The 17,969-nt window shown below is 41.5% G+C and overlaps 1 protein-coding gene across 1 annotated transcript in view; it reads right to left on the bottom strand.

Moving 5' to 3' along the window:
- Positions 1–1,163: 1,163 nt before the first annotated feature.
- MAML2 (mastermind like transcriptional coactivator 2) overlaps positions 1,164–17,969 on the bottom strand; it is a 192,809-nt gene continuing 176,003 nt past the window's right edge. The window contains exons 3-5 of the mRNA XM_015825687.1: positions 10,835–11,014; positions 9,091–9,202; positions 1,164–2,230 (exon numbers count right to left, since the gene is read on the bottom strand). Coding sequence (XP_015681173.1) covers positions 1,254–2,230; positions 9,091–9,202; positions 10,835–11,014 — 1,269 coding nt within the window. The 3' untranslated portion in view covers positions 1,164–1,253. The remainder of the gene's footprint in view (positions 2,231–9,090; positions 9,203–10,834; positions 11,015–17,969) is intronic.

Genomic DNA, 17,969 nt, shown 5'->3' with positions numbered 1-17,969 from the left:
GTCTGATGTTTGCAGGGATCCCTGCCTCACGGATCCTCGTTCTTATTCATAATATGTTAATGACATGTAAGATAAAACTGGATCGTTTTGATATCATCTGCATTCTAGGGCACATGGGATTCCATTAGCATCCAAAATTCAATCCAGTCTCCAATACCTAATTAAAGGGATAGAGGATGGAAGAAGAAACTCACTCTAGGAAGTACAAAAGCTATAGAGAGGAGAAGGAAGCTTGTGAAATTGGGTCATCTGCAGAAGTCGTAACAGGCTGGACAAGCTGATTATTCCTATTCAAAACTGCTAGACAGATTATGAATAGAAAACTTCTAATACTCTTGAGTTTGATACTTCATACTCTGCACAGATTCTCCCATAAGGAGGGGTTTTAGGAAGGAAGTGAGTTGGAAGCCAAACCACTCACAGGGCAAGCTATCTGTTTACTACCTTGTTTGCCCCATCTATAGGTTTATTTATCCCATCTGTAGATTTATTTCCAGGAAAGTGGGCAGAAAACTGCAGTTTTAAGAAGTATTAGGAACTTTAGAGTAGAGATTTAAGAAGCTGCCATGTGCACCATGGACCTTCAGAACTGTGGGATCGCTCTTTTTCATCCCCAGACTAAATAGCTTATAGAACCTGGGATGTTTGGCATGCATATATGGGTTCTATCAATAAGCTTTTCTTTCATGGCCCACTGGTTCCCTCTATAAATTGCTAACCTGCGTCCCTAAATTTGATATACTCCAGATGTTCTGAATTACAATTCCCATAATGTAATGTCTCATTCTCAGTGAATGAAACCGATAAGGATTCTAATAAAACATATTAGAATGTGCAATGTTAGGGAAGATTCTTGCCAAGATTTCTATTGGTACACACATACACGTGAAAATGATTAGTGGATGTCAGCAGTATATTTTTGATGCAGTGCATATTCCTAGGTCTCTCCTTTATGTAATAGATGTAAATATTAGCTTACATATTTAGGATTTGTTTGAATGATAAACACCCATTTATCATTCAGAATCACCTATATTTGGAAACAATGGATCCAGACTTAACCATCTTTAGCATACTTGATAATGGAACAAGTTATGGAAGCATGGTTGCATTAATATACTTTTAAGGTTGGATCCAGCAACTCACTCTTTTGCTTCCCCCCTCCCCTGACCTTTGTCTTCTACAAACTGAAGACTGATATCCTGACTTTTCAGCCTTAAAAAAACACCAGGAGTTCATAATTGTTAGCTGCCTCAGGAATGGCCTCCTAATATCTCATCAAGGTTGATGTCTTTCATCCAATCATCATTACTAGGCTCTGTTTTCAACAAAGAATCAATGAAGTCTGGGTCACTGTTGAGTGCAGGCCCAATGTTATCTGCTTGCTGGTTCAGAAAATCAAATGCTAGATCACTGGCATGATCTGTTCCTTGAAAAACCCTGGTGGACATTTGAGTAGCACTTGATGAGAACTGGTTCGATGACAAGGGGTGGGGTTGTGTCATCCCCACCCTGGGTGGATTTAAGTGGGCCACAACCTCTGCCTGCAGTTGAGTAGGCATTGCACTCTGGGGTTTGGATGCCCCGCCCACTTGTCCATTTAGACTTTGGTTCATTTGGCTCGCAGGGGTTCTCATCTGGATAGTGCCCAGTTGGTTAGGAGGCACCATGGCACGCTGAGGAAATTGCTGGAGGGCAGCTGTGCGCTGTAGTTGCTGATTTGTATAGGAGCTTCCAGACGAGAAAGGGGATCCTGAAGCCCTCTGTGTTTCCTGTTGCTTGGACCCTGCTTCTGAAGAAGCCCAGTTCTGAGCTGCAGCATTTGAGCTGACCATCACATTTGAAGGTCTTTGGGCAGAAGTCCCTTGGTTCAAGCTGAGTTTCCCTTGCTGGGAGTTAACTCCCAACCCGTTGTCAAAGGTCGGCATGTTATTGCCTTGCCCTGGAGGTGTTGGCCGAGATGCTGCAGGGTTGTTTTGACTGGTTACAATTGGGTTTAGATTTCTATGCTGGGCAACCTGGCTCACTCCTGGAGTTGCCACGTTATATGCATTTGGTTGACTGCAGGGAATGTTCCCGTAGCAGCTGACGTGGTGCCCTGCTGGAAGAGAAGACATTCTGAGGCCATGAGCCGTGGATAAGAGATTTGATTGCTGTGACAAAATGTTCGAAGTGGAAATGGGATTGGAGAAGCACAGATTGGAGTTGATGCTCACAGCCGGTGATCCACCTAGGAGAGAACAAAGACATCATCCATCATCAGATCCAAACAAGACTCGGAAACCAAAGTACCCAACAGGACCAGTTACTTCTCTGGCTATTTTTTTTATTATCTCTCACTCAACACAATGACCCTATTAGAGAAAATGAAGTATATTTTAATGCCATTTCTTTGAAGGATAGTAGAATCACACATCATCCCTTTTGCTCAAATACATGGCAGAATCAAGCCAATTTTAGCCGATCTTGGCGAAGCAGCTTGATCAAAGTAATACTTAGATTGGAGATGATCAGGAAACACCAGGGGTGTGAGCTAAAGCTGGGATTTTTTTCTTTAAAAAAAAATAAAAAATATCTTTAAAGAAGACACTACTAACCAGAGGTAATTCTCAATTTACAACAGTTCATTTAGTGGCCGTTCAAAGTTACAACGGCACTGAAAAAAGTGTCTTATGGCTGTTTTTCACACTTACAACCATCGCACCATCCCCATGATTACATGACCAAAATTCGGATGCTTGGCAACTGGTTCATATTTATGACCTTTGCTGTGTCCCAAGGTCATGGGATCACCTTTTGCAACCTTTGGAGAAGCAAAGTCAATGGGGGGAGCCAGATTCACTTGACAATTATGTTACTAACTTGACAACTTCAGTGATTTGCTTAACAACTGTGGCAAGAAAGGTTGTAAAAGGGGGCAAACTTAACAAATGTCTCACTTAGCAACAGAAATTTTGGGCTCAATTCTGGTCGTAAGTCGAGGACTAACTGTCCATGGACATAGCCCTGAAGTCACTAAACTCAAGAGAACTTGATTAGATTTATGTGCCAGCTGTTGCCTCCAGAGTGTGGTGTCCTTTTGTTCTGATTTCTCTCCTCTTCCCAGAAATTTCAACCAAAAGATTATAAGCAGAAATTGATGGTCAACTGTAGAGGATACTTTTTAAAAATATATATTTATTTGAGGTTTTTTAAAAAAGGAAGATTAAATCAATACAAACTATTATAAAATAAAAAAGAGCTTAAAGTCCAAGGGAAAAAGGTAAAAAAAAAATAGAAAAGAAAAAAAAGATACAAAGAAATAGCTTCCAATCTTTATAGTAGTTTTAGGTCCAATTATAAATTTACCTCTTACTCTATGGTTGCAACCTAACTATCTTCTTTCTGTAATCTATCCTGTCTAATCATCATAATCATAAAACGTAAGTTCATATTATTCTGTTTCATGCAAAAAATCTAGAATGACTTTCCAGTCAGGAATAAATTTAGATATTGTCACTGTCACTTCTCTGATCAAAGAAGTCAGTCTGGAGATCTCAGCAAGTTCTACCATCTTCACCAACTATTCTCCACTGAGGGTAAGAGATAAGGGGAATGCATTTGTAGTGGCGCTTTCCTGCATGGGTAATGGATTAGGCCAGCTGATCACTTAGCTGGATTTGTGCAACACAAATCTTGTGGTTCATTTGCTAAGTTGTGTCTACTTTTTCACGACCCCATGGACCATACCACACCAGGCCTCCTTGTCCTCCACTGTCTCCCAGAGTTTGCTCAAATTCATGATCATTGCTTCAATGACTTTATCTAACCATCTCATTCTCTGCCATCCCTTTCTCCTTTTTGCCTTCCATCTTTCCCAACATCTGGATCCTTTCCTATGAATCCTCTCTTCTCATTTGGTGGCCAAAGTATTTGAGCTTCAGCTTCAAGTATCTGTCCTTCCAAAGAAGAGTCAGGGTTGGTTTCCTTTAGGATTGACTCATTTGATCTCCTTGCAATCCAAGGGACTCTCAAGACACAATACAAGACAATGTAACTAAGGTAAAATGGGGTTGGATATTTTATGTTTCAGAATTTGTGGAAACCCAGCAGGTTGTGTGAATTCAGCCATCATATTAAACCACAATTTGATCTACTGCGGAATAGTATATTATGTGAACATTTATTAACTTATATTTAGGAAGGAGTGCAGCAAATGAGCCCAGCCAATGGGTCAAAGGAATGGCAGTGAGACTTCCACTGTGACCCCCTGACTCTTAGTAGACTGAGAGCAAGCTTGACTACAAACCAGGCTTAATTAAGTGACCCAGCTGTTAACCTTCTCCTGATTGATTTTTGGAGGCACCCATGTTAGTGTGTTGCATTTTAAAGAGAAGGCATTCTGAATGTGATATAATATTATGATTAAAAGATGAACCACCAGTTCATATAGCTTGCTATTCGGCACAACAACTGGCATCCAGCCTTATGTGAAAGGTGAAAATCAGCAAGAAGAGGAAACAGTTGTTCCTTGGTTAAACACAACAAATAAACATTTCCTTTGACTCAGATATGCAGGAGGAATTAAAACATGATCTCTGCATTCCACAGTAGGCAAATCTGCATAAAGGTGAATTCTAGCTTGTTGGCAAAAGAGGCAACTTATTTATGATATGCCTGTGACGTTTAGTCATTAACAAGCTCTCATTTATGGCATTAAGCATCTGGATTTATGGCTGTCCCTACAGGTAGTCCTTGACTTACCATTGAGCCCCCATGCTGGCTGAGGAATTCTGGGAGCTGAAGTCCACAAGTCTTAAAGTTCTCAAGGTTGCAGACCCCTGACTTACAGGAAAATAAGTTGTCTAATTCCAAGTACAGGTAGTCCTCGACTTACGACCACCACAGAGTCCAAAATTTATGTTGCTAAGCGAGATGTTTGTTAAGTGAGTTTTGCCCCATTTTACGACCTTTCTTGCCACAGTTGTTAAGTGAATAATGGCAGTGGTTAAGTTAGTTATATGTTTGTTAAGCAAATCTGGCTTCCCCATTGACTTTGCTTGTCAGAAGGTCGCAAAAGGTGATCACATGATCCCGGGACACTGCAACCGTCATAAATGTGAGTCAGTTGCCAACTGTTTGAATTTTGATCCCGTGACCGTGGGGAGGCTGCGATGGCCATAAGTGTGAAAAATGATCCTAAGTCACTTTTTTTCAGTGATATTGTAACTTTGGTCACTAAATAAACTGTTGTTAAGTCAAGGACGACCTGTAAAGTAGTATTTTAATTGAAATGCCACATCTCTAGAGAAATCTTTGCTGACTTTTTCCTGTCTTGCTGTGTCTTCCAGCTTCTGAGTTCTGAGTTCCTGCTGCTCAGGAACCATTCAGATGTTTATTTTATTTATTTCATTTTTCGCCCAAGAAAAATGCCAGCAACTTGAAGCATGGATGTGAAAGCATAAGTAATCACAACTGATTGGATTTTGGGACTCCAATGGGGCCTGGGGGCTGCAATGTGAAGGTTTAACACTGGGGGTGGCTGATAGATAAATAACAGATCCCACCTCCCTCTCCTGCTCATCCTACTTCCTACTTTCCCATCTTTTAGTTAGGCTTGAGTATTTGTATTTTTATAGTATTTTATTTGTCGTGTTTATAGGTGTTGCGTGGTTTTATCTTTTTAATATTGTAAGTCAAGGGTGTCAAACTCAATTTCATTGAGGGCCGCATCAGCATTGCGGTTGCCCTCAGGGGGCCGGGTGGGTGTGGCCAGGGTGGGTGCGGCCTACTGGGTGGGCGTGGATGGAGTGGGTGTGGCCAGCTCTACATCGTTCGCGTCAAGGGTGCCTGTGGGGGCCTGGGCAGGAGTGGGACAGATCTGAGGGTCTCTGGCAGAAGGGGGTGGGACCGGGGCAAGCGCCAAGGCATGGTCCACTGGAGGAGCCTCACTGTTCCTCTCAGGCCATGTGGGGGGGGGGGGCTTATGGAGCTAAGACTGAATGCGTTTCAGCATAGAGGGCCACCACAAAATTGTACATTGGCTCCCGGCTGTCCTGGGCCAGGGCCAAGGCAGTGGGGGCCGTTCCCTCACTGTTTCCAGGATGGCTTCGCGGGCCACATGAAACTACTTCGCGGGCCGCATCCGGCCCCCAGGCCTTGTGTTTGACATGTCTGTTGTAAGCCATCCAGAGTTACCCTGTGGTAAGATGGGCAGCTAATAAATTTAATAACAAATAAATAAAAACATGGATTTTGCAGGAAGAGAGGATGAAGGGGTTACTCCTGGATCAGTGGCAGCTTGAGGTGAAATATATATCCCTGTTTTTGCTCTTCTTCTGCTCAGACTTTCAGTGTCAGCAGAAGAGAAGGCGATCGTGGATCATCTTTAAACTGAGTTTGCAGGATTGGAGAAGGAAAACGGAAGCAAAGTGAAGGAACCCATGGAGTTTCTTATCAGAGAGCTGCCTGGATAAGACATGTCATTAGCAATTAAGTAAGGCAACCTGTGCTGAATTTGTGCACTATCATTGAAACGAACCAGATGTTCCAGACACATAACATTTGTCTGTTGCAACAAAAAGACTCAGGCAACTGAGGCATTTTCCAGATTAGCCAAGATGGAACATGTTGATTCAGGCACAGATGGCCAACATACTATATTCTTTTGTAGCAGCAGAAATTGCTTCAGAGGGTGCAGTGGTTTGGGGACAATGGTTCTCTCTCTTATTCCCAAAACAAAGTTTCCCTTTTTCTCTGAATTGCTCACTATTTTTAGCTTCTTCATTCTCTCCCCCCCCCCCCAACTCTTCTTTTTGTGCTGGTCTAATTTATACCGGATGGGCAGAAATTTCATTCCAATTAGTGTTCAGTGGAGAACATAACCAGACCTTAGATACTAAAAGAATTGAGTGCTACTGCAGAATGTGTCAATTTCTGATTAATGGCCAGGACTGACAGTCCATCATGAAAAGAGAGGTGTCTGCTCTCTGAAAGTCAGTTTTGAGACTGGCTAGGTAATCTTTAATTCTGTTTCACGAAGAGTAACAGTAGCAGGACCCTTGAAACTAAAACCAGATTAGAGAACAAATGTATTCAATGAGACATAAGGTAAATGCCACAGTGCAGAATATTTTTTAGAAAAATGCTGGACAGTCTTTCAAATGTATGTGTTCTCCATCAAATGTATAGACAGAAAGGTTAGGGAGATTTGGAATATTGCATCCAGTTTTGGTCGCCACAATATAAAAAAGATGTTGAGAATCTAGAAAGAGTGCAGAGAAGAGCAGCAAAGATGATCAGGGGACTGGAGGCTAAAACATATAAAGAATGGTTGGAATTGGGTATGTCTAGTTTAATGAAGAGAAGGATGAGGGGAGACATGATAGCAGTGTTCCAATATCTCAGGGACTGCCACAAAGAAGAGGGAGTCAAGCTATTCTCCAAAGCACCTGAGGGCAGAACAAGAAGCAATGGATGGAAACTAATCAAGGAGAGAAACAACCTAGAACCAAGGAGAAATTTCCTGAGAGTTAGAATAATTAATTAGTGGAATGACCTGCCTCCAGAAGTTGTATGTGGAGGTTTTTAGAAAAGATTGGACAACCATTTGTCTGAAATGGTATACAGTGATGGCGAACCTTTTAGAGACCGAGTGCCCAAACTGCAACCCAAAACCTACTTATGCATTGTCGAGTGCCAGGTGAGAGTGGCCCATTGGGTGGGTGTGGCCCATTGGGTGGGCGTGGCCCATTGGGTGGGCGTGGCTGCGGTGGTAACGGCAGACTGGGTGGGACTAAAAACTTCAATCAATCAATTCCAACTTTGCAAGATCTTTTTTTTTCCCGCGAGAAGTTGAAATTGACTGAACTTTTTTTTTTTTTTTGCACACGGCAGTGGAGGCCTAAAGCGAAAAAGTTTTATAAAACTCAGCTGAAGGCCTAGGACTGGGGTGACGGCACGTGTGCCCACAGAGAGGGCTCTGAGTGCCGCCTCTGGCACCCGTGCCATAGGTTCGTCACCACTGGTATAGGATTTCCTACTTGAGTCCCTTCCAGCTCTTTTATTTTGTTAGATGTCTCCAAATACCTATCTTTCCTTGAAGATATTTCCAAACATTTATTTGGTGACTCTTACTAAAAAGACCAAGGGAGGACCCCTCCTTGAGATTGAATGCCGACCTAGGAAGCGAGGAAAGGTTCATATCCTTGGAGTGATGACTTAAAGACAAGATACTCACACAATTGTAAGTACTGTAAGTAAAATGGAAACAGCAAACTCTATCAGCTATTTCAGGTGTCCTTTCTTCTCGGCGGGTACACTCAAATGAATTTGAGTTTATGAACATGCTTCTGATTCATTCAACCTTGCATCAAGGTTTATGCCTAAGATGCAGTGTGTGAAAAATCCCCAAAATAGAACATGAGTCAGTCCGACTCTGTTAGCCAAATCAGCCTTCTGTAACATATTCAGAGACCTAAGAAACAGTTTAGAACTTCACTAAGTAAAATTTAAATGTTCAAAAAGTGAGGATCCATGAAGAATGTTTGAATCATCAGACGATTCGTCACATGCTCTTCCTTTTTTTTTGGGAAGTCCTTGATTTGTCCAGCCCACCAGGCAAATTCCAACAGTTAGACAGGCATCTTTAGACATCCTCTGATTAAGCTGACAGTACATGTAGTGGGCCCAAAATCATGAATCGATTTTTAAGCTGTTGGTGCAACTGCACCAATGCCGTACAATGTTCATGGACACCGCAACAGTGGAGGGGAAAGGTCACTGGAGGGCTCCTGAAAATCAATGTAGCTTCTGTGAAGGAAACTGAATGCTGGTTTGTTTGGAGTCGGGAAAAGGCCTCAGGAAAGATCTAAGGGACAAGGAGACTTTTGTGTTTCAAATGGATGAAAGCAAAGAAAAGTTTGGGAGAGAGGAAGTTTGAGAGACCAGGGAGACGAGAAAACAGGAAGGAAACAAGAGAAACTCTCACATCGAACTAGGAGAGAAGGAAGACCTAAGTGCTACTCAGGAGGAAAGAGCCACATGTCCCACACTCAAATGAGTCAAATCTTTGTCTGAAGGTGGCTTATTTGCTTTTATGTGCATGCTTACCGGAATATTGGTGTGCTTGCTGCACGTTGACCTGGCCCCTTCTTTGGTCCTTGTAATCTGGTGGTGGTCTTGTAAGGTGTCTGTTCAGTTGATCTTGAGAAGTTGCTTTCTCCTACAGGATGAAGAAAAAGAGGAAGGTATTGCTATTTATTATTTATTATCCTGGAGATTTGAACAGAATCACCTGCAGCATATGCATACATTCAAAGATGCATTTTTAAAGGCTATCCTACTCCATTGATGCAACAGAGGAGAAGCGGGTGGGGAGCTGTGGATATTTGTTAGGACAAACTTCTCCAGCTTGATGTCCTTCAGAGAAGTTGGAATTAATTTTGGAAACTAAATTCTCAACAACGGAGGGCAACAGGCTGGGAAAGCTGGCAGAGATAACTGTAATTTCAGGGTTATGAAAGAGGGAGACCCCACATCCCATCCAATGAAATGTTTGTGTATTGTTTGGGATGAGAACAAATATTAAGAGGAACTGTTGCTGGGATGTATCTGTTCTAAGAAAAGGCTACAAATGAATAAAGGCAACTTAAATAATCTGAATGAAATAATAACGTCTTTCTCATGTCAAATTCTTCCTGCAAAAGGAAAGCATTTTCCAATTGTGCAGTTTTCACATGAAATAAGGCTTCTGGACAGCAAACCAAGTTTTGCCTGAAGGTTGCATGTATGTATGTATGTATGTGTGTGTGTGTGTGTGTGTGTGTATGTCAACTCTCAGCTGCCCTGCAACCTGCTGTCCTTTAGGATGAAAAATATAAAATTTCTACCTGTGTCTGCAGCCATATCATCATTGTCTTCTACACTGAAGTCTTGCTCTAATATTATGATAGGTAGTCCTCAACTTATGATCATAATGGAGCCCGTAATTTCTATCATAAAACATGATGGTCGTAAGTCAAGGCACCATGTGACCAGACCTGATTTGATGACTTCTTTGCAGTGTTCTTTAAGCAAAGTAATGTATTCCTATTCCTGTTTTTTCCGGAAACCGGCAAAAAAATGTCATAAATCTCAGTTATGTGACCGTGGAAGGCAACAACCAGTTGTAAAAGTGAGCCAGTTGCCAAGTGCTTAAAATATGGTCATGTACATTCAAAGATGCATTTTTAAAGGATATCCTACTCCATTGATGCAACAGAGGAGAAGCGGGTGGTGAGCCGTGGATATTTGTTAGAACAAACTTCTCCAGCTTGATGTCCTTCAGAGAAGTTGGAATTAATTTTGGAAACTAAATTCTCAACAACGGAGGGCAACAGGCTGGGAAAGCTGGTAGAGATAACTGTAATTTCAGGTTATGAAAGAGGGAGATATGTGCAACTCTCAGAACTCCAGAACTGGCTTGTAACTGACTTGTGGGAGGGTGGTGGAGTCTACTGTAAATTTGAACAGTGGCTAAGAGAACGTTCTCAACATCTGCTCTTAACCTTGCTAACTAGAGGAGCCACCTGGAACCTATGATGTTCCCCATGGACAAGACATGTTCAACTTTCATGCTCTTGCTTCGGAAGCACACATATGGATTCTGCAGAACCCTTAGGCCAAGTGAGAGCAATTTAGATTGCACCCTAACTTCTCAAGTGCCAAACAATTCCAAACAAGCTGGGCAATTCTTTCCTCACATTTCCTTTTGGGATTCTGGGAGACTGTTTTACATACATACATACATACATACATACATACATACATACATACATACATACATATATAAAAAATAGAAAACTGGGATATTTACTGCTTCTGATAGTATTTGCTGCTGCTGCTGCTGCTGTTGAAGGAGGAACTGTTGTTTCAGCTGCTGATTCAGCAATGTTTGTGGCGATGAGCTGATGTAGCTGGTTCCAGTGTTTGCATTTGTGCATGAGGCAGATCCTGGGTTGGTGCCTCCACTTTGACCCAAGACAGTATGTTGATTCTGGAAAAGAAAAAAATAGAAGGAAAGATGGGATGAGTCAAAAGATGTACAAAGATGCACACAAGGAAAAATGAGCTTCACCTTCCCTATTTTCTTGGAAGGAGATAAAAACAAAGATCCTTCTGTTATAAGCTGTGGTGTGTTTTGACCAAAACATACTTTTTTAAAAAAAACTGTGGCTATCCTTGGTGTGAAATGAAAATCTTGAAGCTCAGAGAAATAGCAATAGCATTTAAGACTTATATACCGCTTCATAGTGCTTTACAGCACTCACTGAGCAGTTTGCAGAGTCAGCATATTGCCCCCAACAATCTGGCTCCTCATTTTACCGACCTCGGAAGGATGGAAGGCTGAGTCAGCCTTGAGCTGGTCAGGATCGAACTGCTAGCAGTCGACTGAATTGTCCTGGGAACTATGAACTATACTGTCATAGTAGCTAGTAGTATGATCATGGAATGCCAGCCACATCTGCAGGTATAATGATGCAGTTATAATATTTTATTCCTTTATCCTACTGTTTTGGGATGGGAGGGACATACTATTTTTCTATCAAGTAACCCCATTTTCATTTGATCTCATTATACGTTGACATATTTTGTCTCTCCATAAACGCTTACCACATGTTTGCATGGCAAATAAGCAAAACAGTAGCTCTGATGTTGGACATGAAGGCAACCAATGCCATCAGAGGGTAGATACCTTATTTGATCTCAGGGCATATTCCCCCCCCATATGCAGGTTTGTTGATCACACATTTTGTTATATTACTGCTTCGAAAAGCTCAAGCTGAAAAGAATCAACCAGTCAGTCAATAAATCATTTAATCAAATTCATCCCTGAAATAAATTAGAGACATGAAAATTTGGGCAACCTGCCACGGTAAGGAATGGGAAAAAAATAAAAACCTTTGCAGAGATGACAATAGGTGGCCCATCTTACTTACAGAAGTAAAAAAAGAAGATTAATGGAGCCACTGCATCTCTGTTATACAATGCCTTCTTCAATTTTTGTTTTATATCGCGTATTTAAGCTTTCTATCTTTCTACTAGGTAAAATGCACCATCTTCTCCTTGGTTCTATTTCTTTGCACAATAAGGGTTGGAAAAAATGATCAGAAATTGTAGGCACATATGGCACTCTGGGTGTGCGGGTGTGTGAAATGATTGTCTTCTTTCTTTTTTTACACACCATTATGGCCAAGAAACAAAACCAAGGCCTGGATGATGTATTTAAGCTGATGTAATCTCTGGCTAGGGATCTCCATTTTCCCATCAAATTCTAGGAAATTGCCAAGAGCAGAGCTTCAGATTAAACTAGTCGCTCACCCAGGAAGTTATAATTTAGTTCCTGCCCATTGCTGTTTCGGAATTCCAGTTACTCATTATTTATTTTATGTGTGGGTAAGCATTATTGCTCAATTCTTCTGTCAAAAAGCTAATTAGGGCAGCTTATGAGAATGTAAAACAAAGCAATATGATCTGGGAGCAAATCACCAATAAAACGGTGCAGCCGAGGGCTTAAAATCTTTTCATGAGGAAACAAAGAGCAGTTGCAGAAGGTAAGGAAAAGTCTCCTCTGAGTCAAACTTGACCCTTGACAACTACACTGACATAGCCATAGTGTTCCTGGCAACAATACACTAATGGTTTGACACTGCCACCTTCTGGGATTTTTTCCCGCCCAAATTTTCAGTCTACTGTATAGCACTGGGATTTGCTAGGTGGATTTCTAATCGGACACTAACCAGTTACGATCCTACTTAGCCTTTTTAACATCAGCCATACTCAAAACCATCTACACTGTTTGCTTAAGCTATGTCAAAATATAGACTAGGTTGACATTCTCACTGGTACAACAGGAAAGTCTGTATTTATTATTTGATTTATCTCATCTGAAGACAGAGCACTTAATTCCCACGGCACTGTCTTAGGCCTAAAGATATTTACCCATATAGTAGGCTGTATTGCTATTATCCTTCTCATCTTCTCTACTATCTTCTCCTATTGGTATTTTATGATTTATCACTTATTGTTGTATGTTATGATTAATGATGTAACTATGCTCTATGATATATGACCTATAACTTTGTTGTTTGTATGTACACTGAGAGCTTATGCACTGGAGACAAATTCCTTGTGTGTCTAATCACACTTAGTCAATAAAGAATATTCTGTTCTGCTTTGGTCTATTATTTGTGAAAGGAAGATCCCATCCATCCATCCATCTTCCCCAGTGACATTAACATCACCTTTAGTCTCTAGCACAGTGGTTCTCAACCTTTTTAATGCCGCGACCCCAACCGGTCGTAAGTCGAGGACTAAACCGGTCGTAAGTCGAGGACTAAACCGGTCGTAAGTCGAGGACTAAACCGGTCGTAAGTCGAGGACTACCCAACCGGTCGTAAGTCAAGGACTTTCCCTGCCCGGGAGCGCCGCGCATGCGTGGTTCTGCCCCCTGCGCCAGCCGAGGCATAGCTGGCAAGCGGCAGAGACGGAGCAGGCCGACCACCAGCTGGCCCAGCCCAAGGGAGGTAAGGCACCCGCCGGAAAAGGGGGAAAAAATGGCGGACAAAAAAAATGGCGGACAAAAAAAATGGCGGACAGCCTTGCTTGGCGACCCCCATGAAATGGTTGATCGACCCCAAATGGGGTCCCGACCCACAGGTTGAGAACCACTGCTCTAGCAGATCAACAAGCCAACCTATAAACATCATTCTGAAGTGACCCTCAGAACAAGGCATTATAAAATGTTTACAGTCCTGTCTATAGAGGCAGTTAACATGGCCTACTAATAACTAAAGTCTCAGATTAGTAAAAATTCAGAACATGGTTAAATAAATAACCAGATGTTTAGTGTTATTTGCAAACATGACTAGCTTACTTCTTTCCCCTACACAAAAGTCAATAATGAACAAGCTAAAAAGCATTAGATCCAACACAGATTCTTGAAAAAAACTATATTTCTTACATTCTTCCATTAAGAAAATTGCTCATTTATTCCCATTTTTTTGCTTTTGGCTTTTGAACCAATTAAAAACCAGTTGGCAATCCATAAAGCCACAGGTCTTCTTATCTTGTGGCTGCTGAGTTTACTCAGTAACTTTTGATGAGGAATGTTGTCAAATACTTTTGAAAATCTACATAGCAGTGAGGATAGGGGCACCTCCATCTACACATTTTTGACATTCCTCAAAACTCTACAAGGTTGGGGAGGCCTTTGTGGAATGCCTGCTAATTCTCCTTCCACAAAACCTGTTCCTTTATATGCCTTTAAAATAACGTTCATCACATTTCTGCCAATTTGCCTGGAATAGACATTATGCTAAGGGGGCTGTAATTTCCCTGATTTCTCTCTCTTTTTAAAAAATATTGATGTCCCATTAGCTATCTTTGGGGGTGGGTGGGGTGGGGACAGATTAAAAAAGATTGACTAGAAGGCCACATTTCTGTGTTTTAATAACCCTCAGTGGATGTCATTGGGACTCAGTGATTTGTTATCAACTAGTCTTTCAAGATGTCCCACATCTCCTATTACCTCAATTTGCTTTAGTTCAGATTTCTTCCCTGAAAAGTCAGTGCAGGTTCAGCTGTCTTGTTATCTTCTGTAATAAAGACAGATGACCAGAATTCATGCAATTTTCCCCTGGTTCTTATCTTCATTAAGGATTCTTTTCCTACATCATTTAACAAACCAACAGTTTCCCCTGGCTAGCTTTCTGTTTCAAATATCTTTAAAGAAGTTCTAAGCGTTCCAGTTTTGGGATTAACATAGATGGGAAGGGAGCATTGAAAAGATTATATGGATAGCCCTATGGTGGCCCTTAGCTACATATCAACAAAAGGAGTCTCCTTACCTCTTTAACCCAAAGATTTTCAACATTTCTATGGGTCAGAAAGAAGGCCCTTTTCCTATGTTTCCTTGAAACCACAATGCAGTGAGAAACAGATTTTTTCTTGGGCCACAGATCAGCTCCTGTGGCCTTGCAGCAATTCCAACTTACTCAACAATCAGGTTTTTTAACATGAACAAAGGCCGACAGTGATTTGGGCCTAATTTGTTTCTCCATGTGCTCAATATAGTCTCCTGCTGAGGCAGTCTGGAATATTTCCTGTCTGGGCTATGGAGTGCTCATGGGTGATCAGACAGGGCAGTCTTCTTAAATATGTCCATAATGCCTCAAAAGTACAGGTCCTATACCCTCAGTGAATTTTAGGTGTTGGCTGAGGAATTCTGGGAATTGAAGTCCACCCATCTTGAAGTTGCCAAGGTTGAGAAACACTGCTCTTCTGTCTGAAGGTGATTGGTGTAATATTTTATATGGATTGATGCAAAGAGGAAAATATGAGAGCTGTGGTTCTTGAGAGTGTGTAGGTGTGAATGCCCATGTGTCCCTGAGCAGCTGACAAACCCCTTTGTCATCCTTGCTATGCATAAATTCTTCCAGGGAGGCCAAAAATGTAGTTTATTATTATTTTTCCATTCTTTCTTAGGCTGTCTGAAAATGATCTTCTTCTACCTTACAGCAAATAAATAAAAAGATTGATTTAATACATGCTTGGTTGTTGATTGTGCTGCCTGGAAAGATTTGGAAATATTATCCCCCTTTTCTGCCTCCTCCTTTCATTCACTCAAACGTGTCGATACGTACAGCCTCGAAAGAGTAAGAAAAGTACGAATCTCAGACTGTTATTCTAGGATAGGAGTATGACGGAACCTCGTCAGTTGGAGTTAAATAAGAGGAAAGGGTCGACCCCTCGGTAAACATGGCCCTCTTCTGGTAAGTCTCGTTGCGAACCTTGTAAAATTGACAAAGGAATCGAAACGTAGTTTAGGACCCCCCCACCCCCGTGTTAAGACATAATTTGTTTATCTTGCTTTCTTGCAGAAGTCACAAATGCCTGGAATTGAGCATCGTGATAAACCATAAAGCAGGTATGGATTATTTTAGTGGGAAAAGATTGCTGTTTGGGTTTTTTTAGCTGAGGTGTGTAGCTACCGTTGGCTCAAGGACTGGAGGCTAAAACATAGGAAGAATGGTTGCAGGAATTGGGTATGTCTAATTTAATGAAAAGAAGGGGCACGGCAGGGGTCTTCAAACTTGCCCCTTTTATGACTTGTGGATTTCAACTCCCAGAATTCCTCAGCCAGCATGCCTGGCTGAGGAATTCTGAGAGTTGAAGTCCACAAGTCATAGAAGGGCCAAGTTTGAAAACCCCTGGTCTAGCTAGGGTGACATGATAGCAGTCTTTCAATATCTATGAGGCTGCCACAAAGAAGTGGGGGGGCAACTTCTTCTCCAAAGCACCTGAAGGCAGAACAAGAAGCAATGGATGGGAAATAATGAAGGACAGAACCAACTTAGAAATAAGGAAAAAAATTCCTGACAGAAAAACAATTAATCAGTGGAACGGTTTGCCTCCAGAGGTTGTGGGTGCTCCATCACTGGAGGTTTTTAAGAAGAGATTGGACAACCATTTGTGTGAAGGAGTATAGGGTCTCCTGCTTGAATAGGGGGTTGTACTAACTAGAAGACCTCCAAGTTCCCTTCCTACTCTATTATTCTGTTAAGGACCATATCAGAAAGTTTGTGCTCCAAAACTAAGTGGGGGGCTGGGGTTCCAAATGGACCTGAATTTGGGGACTTGGTATAAAACAGAAAGTGTATCAGACATGGGTTGCTAAAACAAGATAACTACTAAGTGGCAGCAAAGAATTAGAGCTCTCCATAACTCTCTGCTGCCATCTAACAATTTAGTCCTGAATGTCACAAAGGTAGAAATGGGTGCCTTATTTTTTCCTTCTTAAAATATCCCAAAATGGGTCAACTATTTTGCCCACACATTTTTTGGGGGGGGGATCTAGTTGTATATAAGGAGTGCTGGTATTTTGCAAGTGGCCCATGTACTCACTTCTTTGCATCCTAGCTTTAGGTGGACTAATGCTGAAGTTCATAGTGTGAAAAGCAGAAACAATGATGAACTTACCCACAGTAGTTGGGTAATGAAACATCTACAAGCAGACAGTCAAGCTCAGAGAACACCAAGGAGTTCGCAACCTTCCTGTTTTCTGCTGGAATGATCCAGACAAAAGCCAGCCAGCAGGGATGGGAAGGCCAATAAGTAGAGGGATGACCATCAGGTCTTGCTGTGGTCATCCCCTGAACATTAACTTGGCCTGCTATCAACTCAGACTGGAATGGGACCAGAAGACAAACAGGAGAATTGTGCTTTCATTGAAGAAGAAGCAAACAAATCATTTAGGGGTTTTTGTATGTGTGTGATGAACAAATAGACTCTCTGGAGTGACTAGGACACCGTCCCATTTCTCCCTTCTCTTCGGAAAAAGTGGTCTCTCAAATACAAAGCATAAAAAGAACCAAATATGAAAGCATATTTAGAAACAAACATTAAACATAGGTCAATGAGCCAAAACAAAGTTATGCAACAATGTACAATTAAGAATGTAAACGGCCTAGATTTGACATAGGATCCTTTTCATGGAGATGTTACAAGGGTCAACAAGACCAGACCAGCTATCTGCAACTGGGAAAAAGTGAACATAAAATCAATCCCTTCCACATAAGGCTTGCATGACACTCCTAAAGCGGAGCTCTGCCCCTGGGATTCCATCCTACCATTTCTGAGGAGTAATCAAACCAATTTTCTTCTGACCCCGAATGTCCCAAAACTTACATTTAAAATGTCTTCAGTTTGATGATTTGACCTAGTTCATTTAATTTATTATTAAATTTCATTCATTTATTAAATTTATATACCGCCCTATCTCCCTTGCGGGACTCAGGGCGGTGAACAGGCGATACTAAAAACCATGGTAATAAATAGTTTGTTTTAAAATCGAATTAAATAACGGGCCTGTTCTAAAAACACACCCGTAAAAAAACCCCCACTGAAACATAATCAAGCTACGCCAGGCCGGCCGCACGGAATAGATGGGC

This window comes from Protobothrops mucrosquamatus, unplaced genomic scaffold (genome assembly GCF_001527695.2).
Source record: "Protobothrops mucrosquamatus isolate PMUCROS unplaced genomic scaffold, P.Mucros_1.0 scaffold2757, whole genome shotgun sequence".
NCBI classification, from domain to species: Eukaryota; Metazoa; Chordata; class Lepidosauria; order Squamata; family Viperidae; genus Protobothrops; species Protobothrops mucrosquamatus.
The sequence above is the reverse complement of the archived record's forward strand: the minus strand, read 5'-3'. Positions and strand labels throughout refer to the sequence as shown.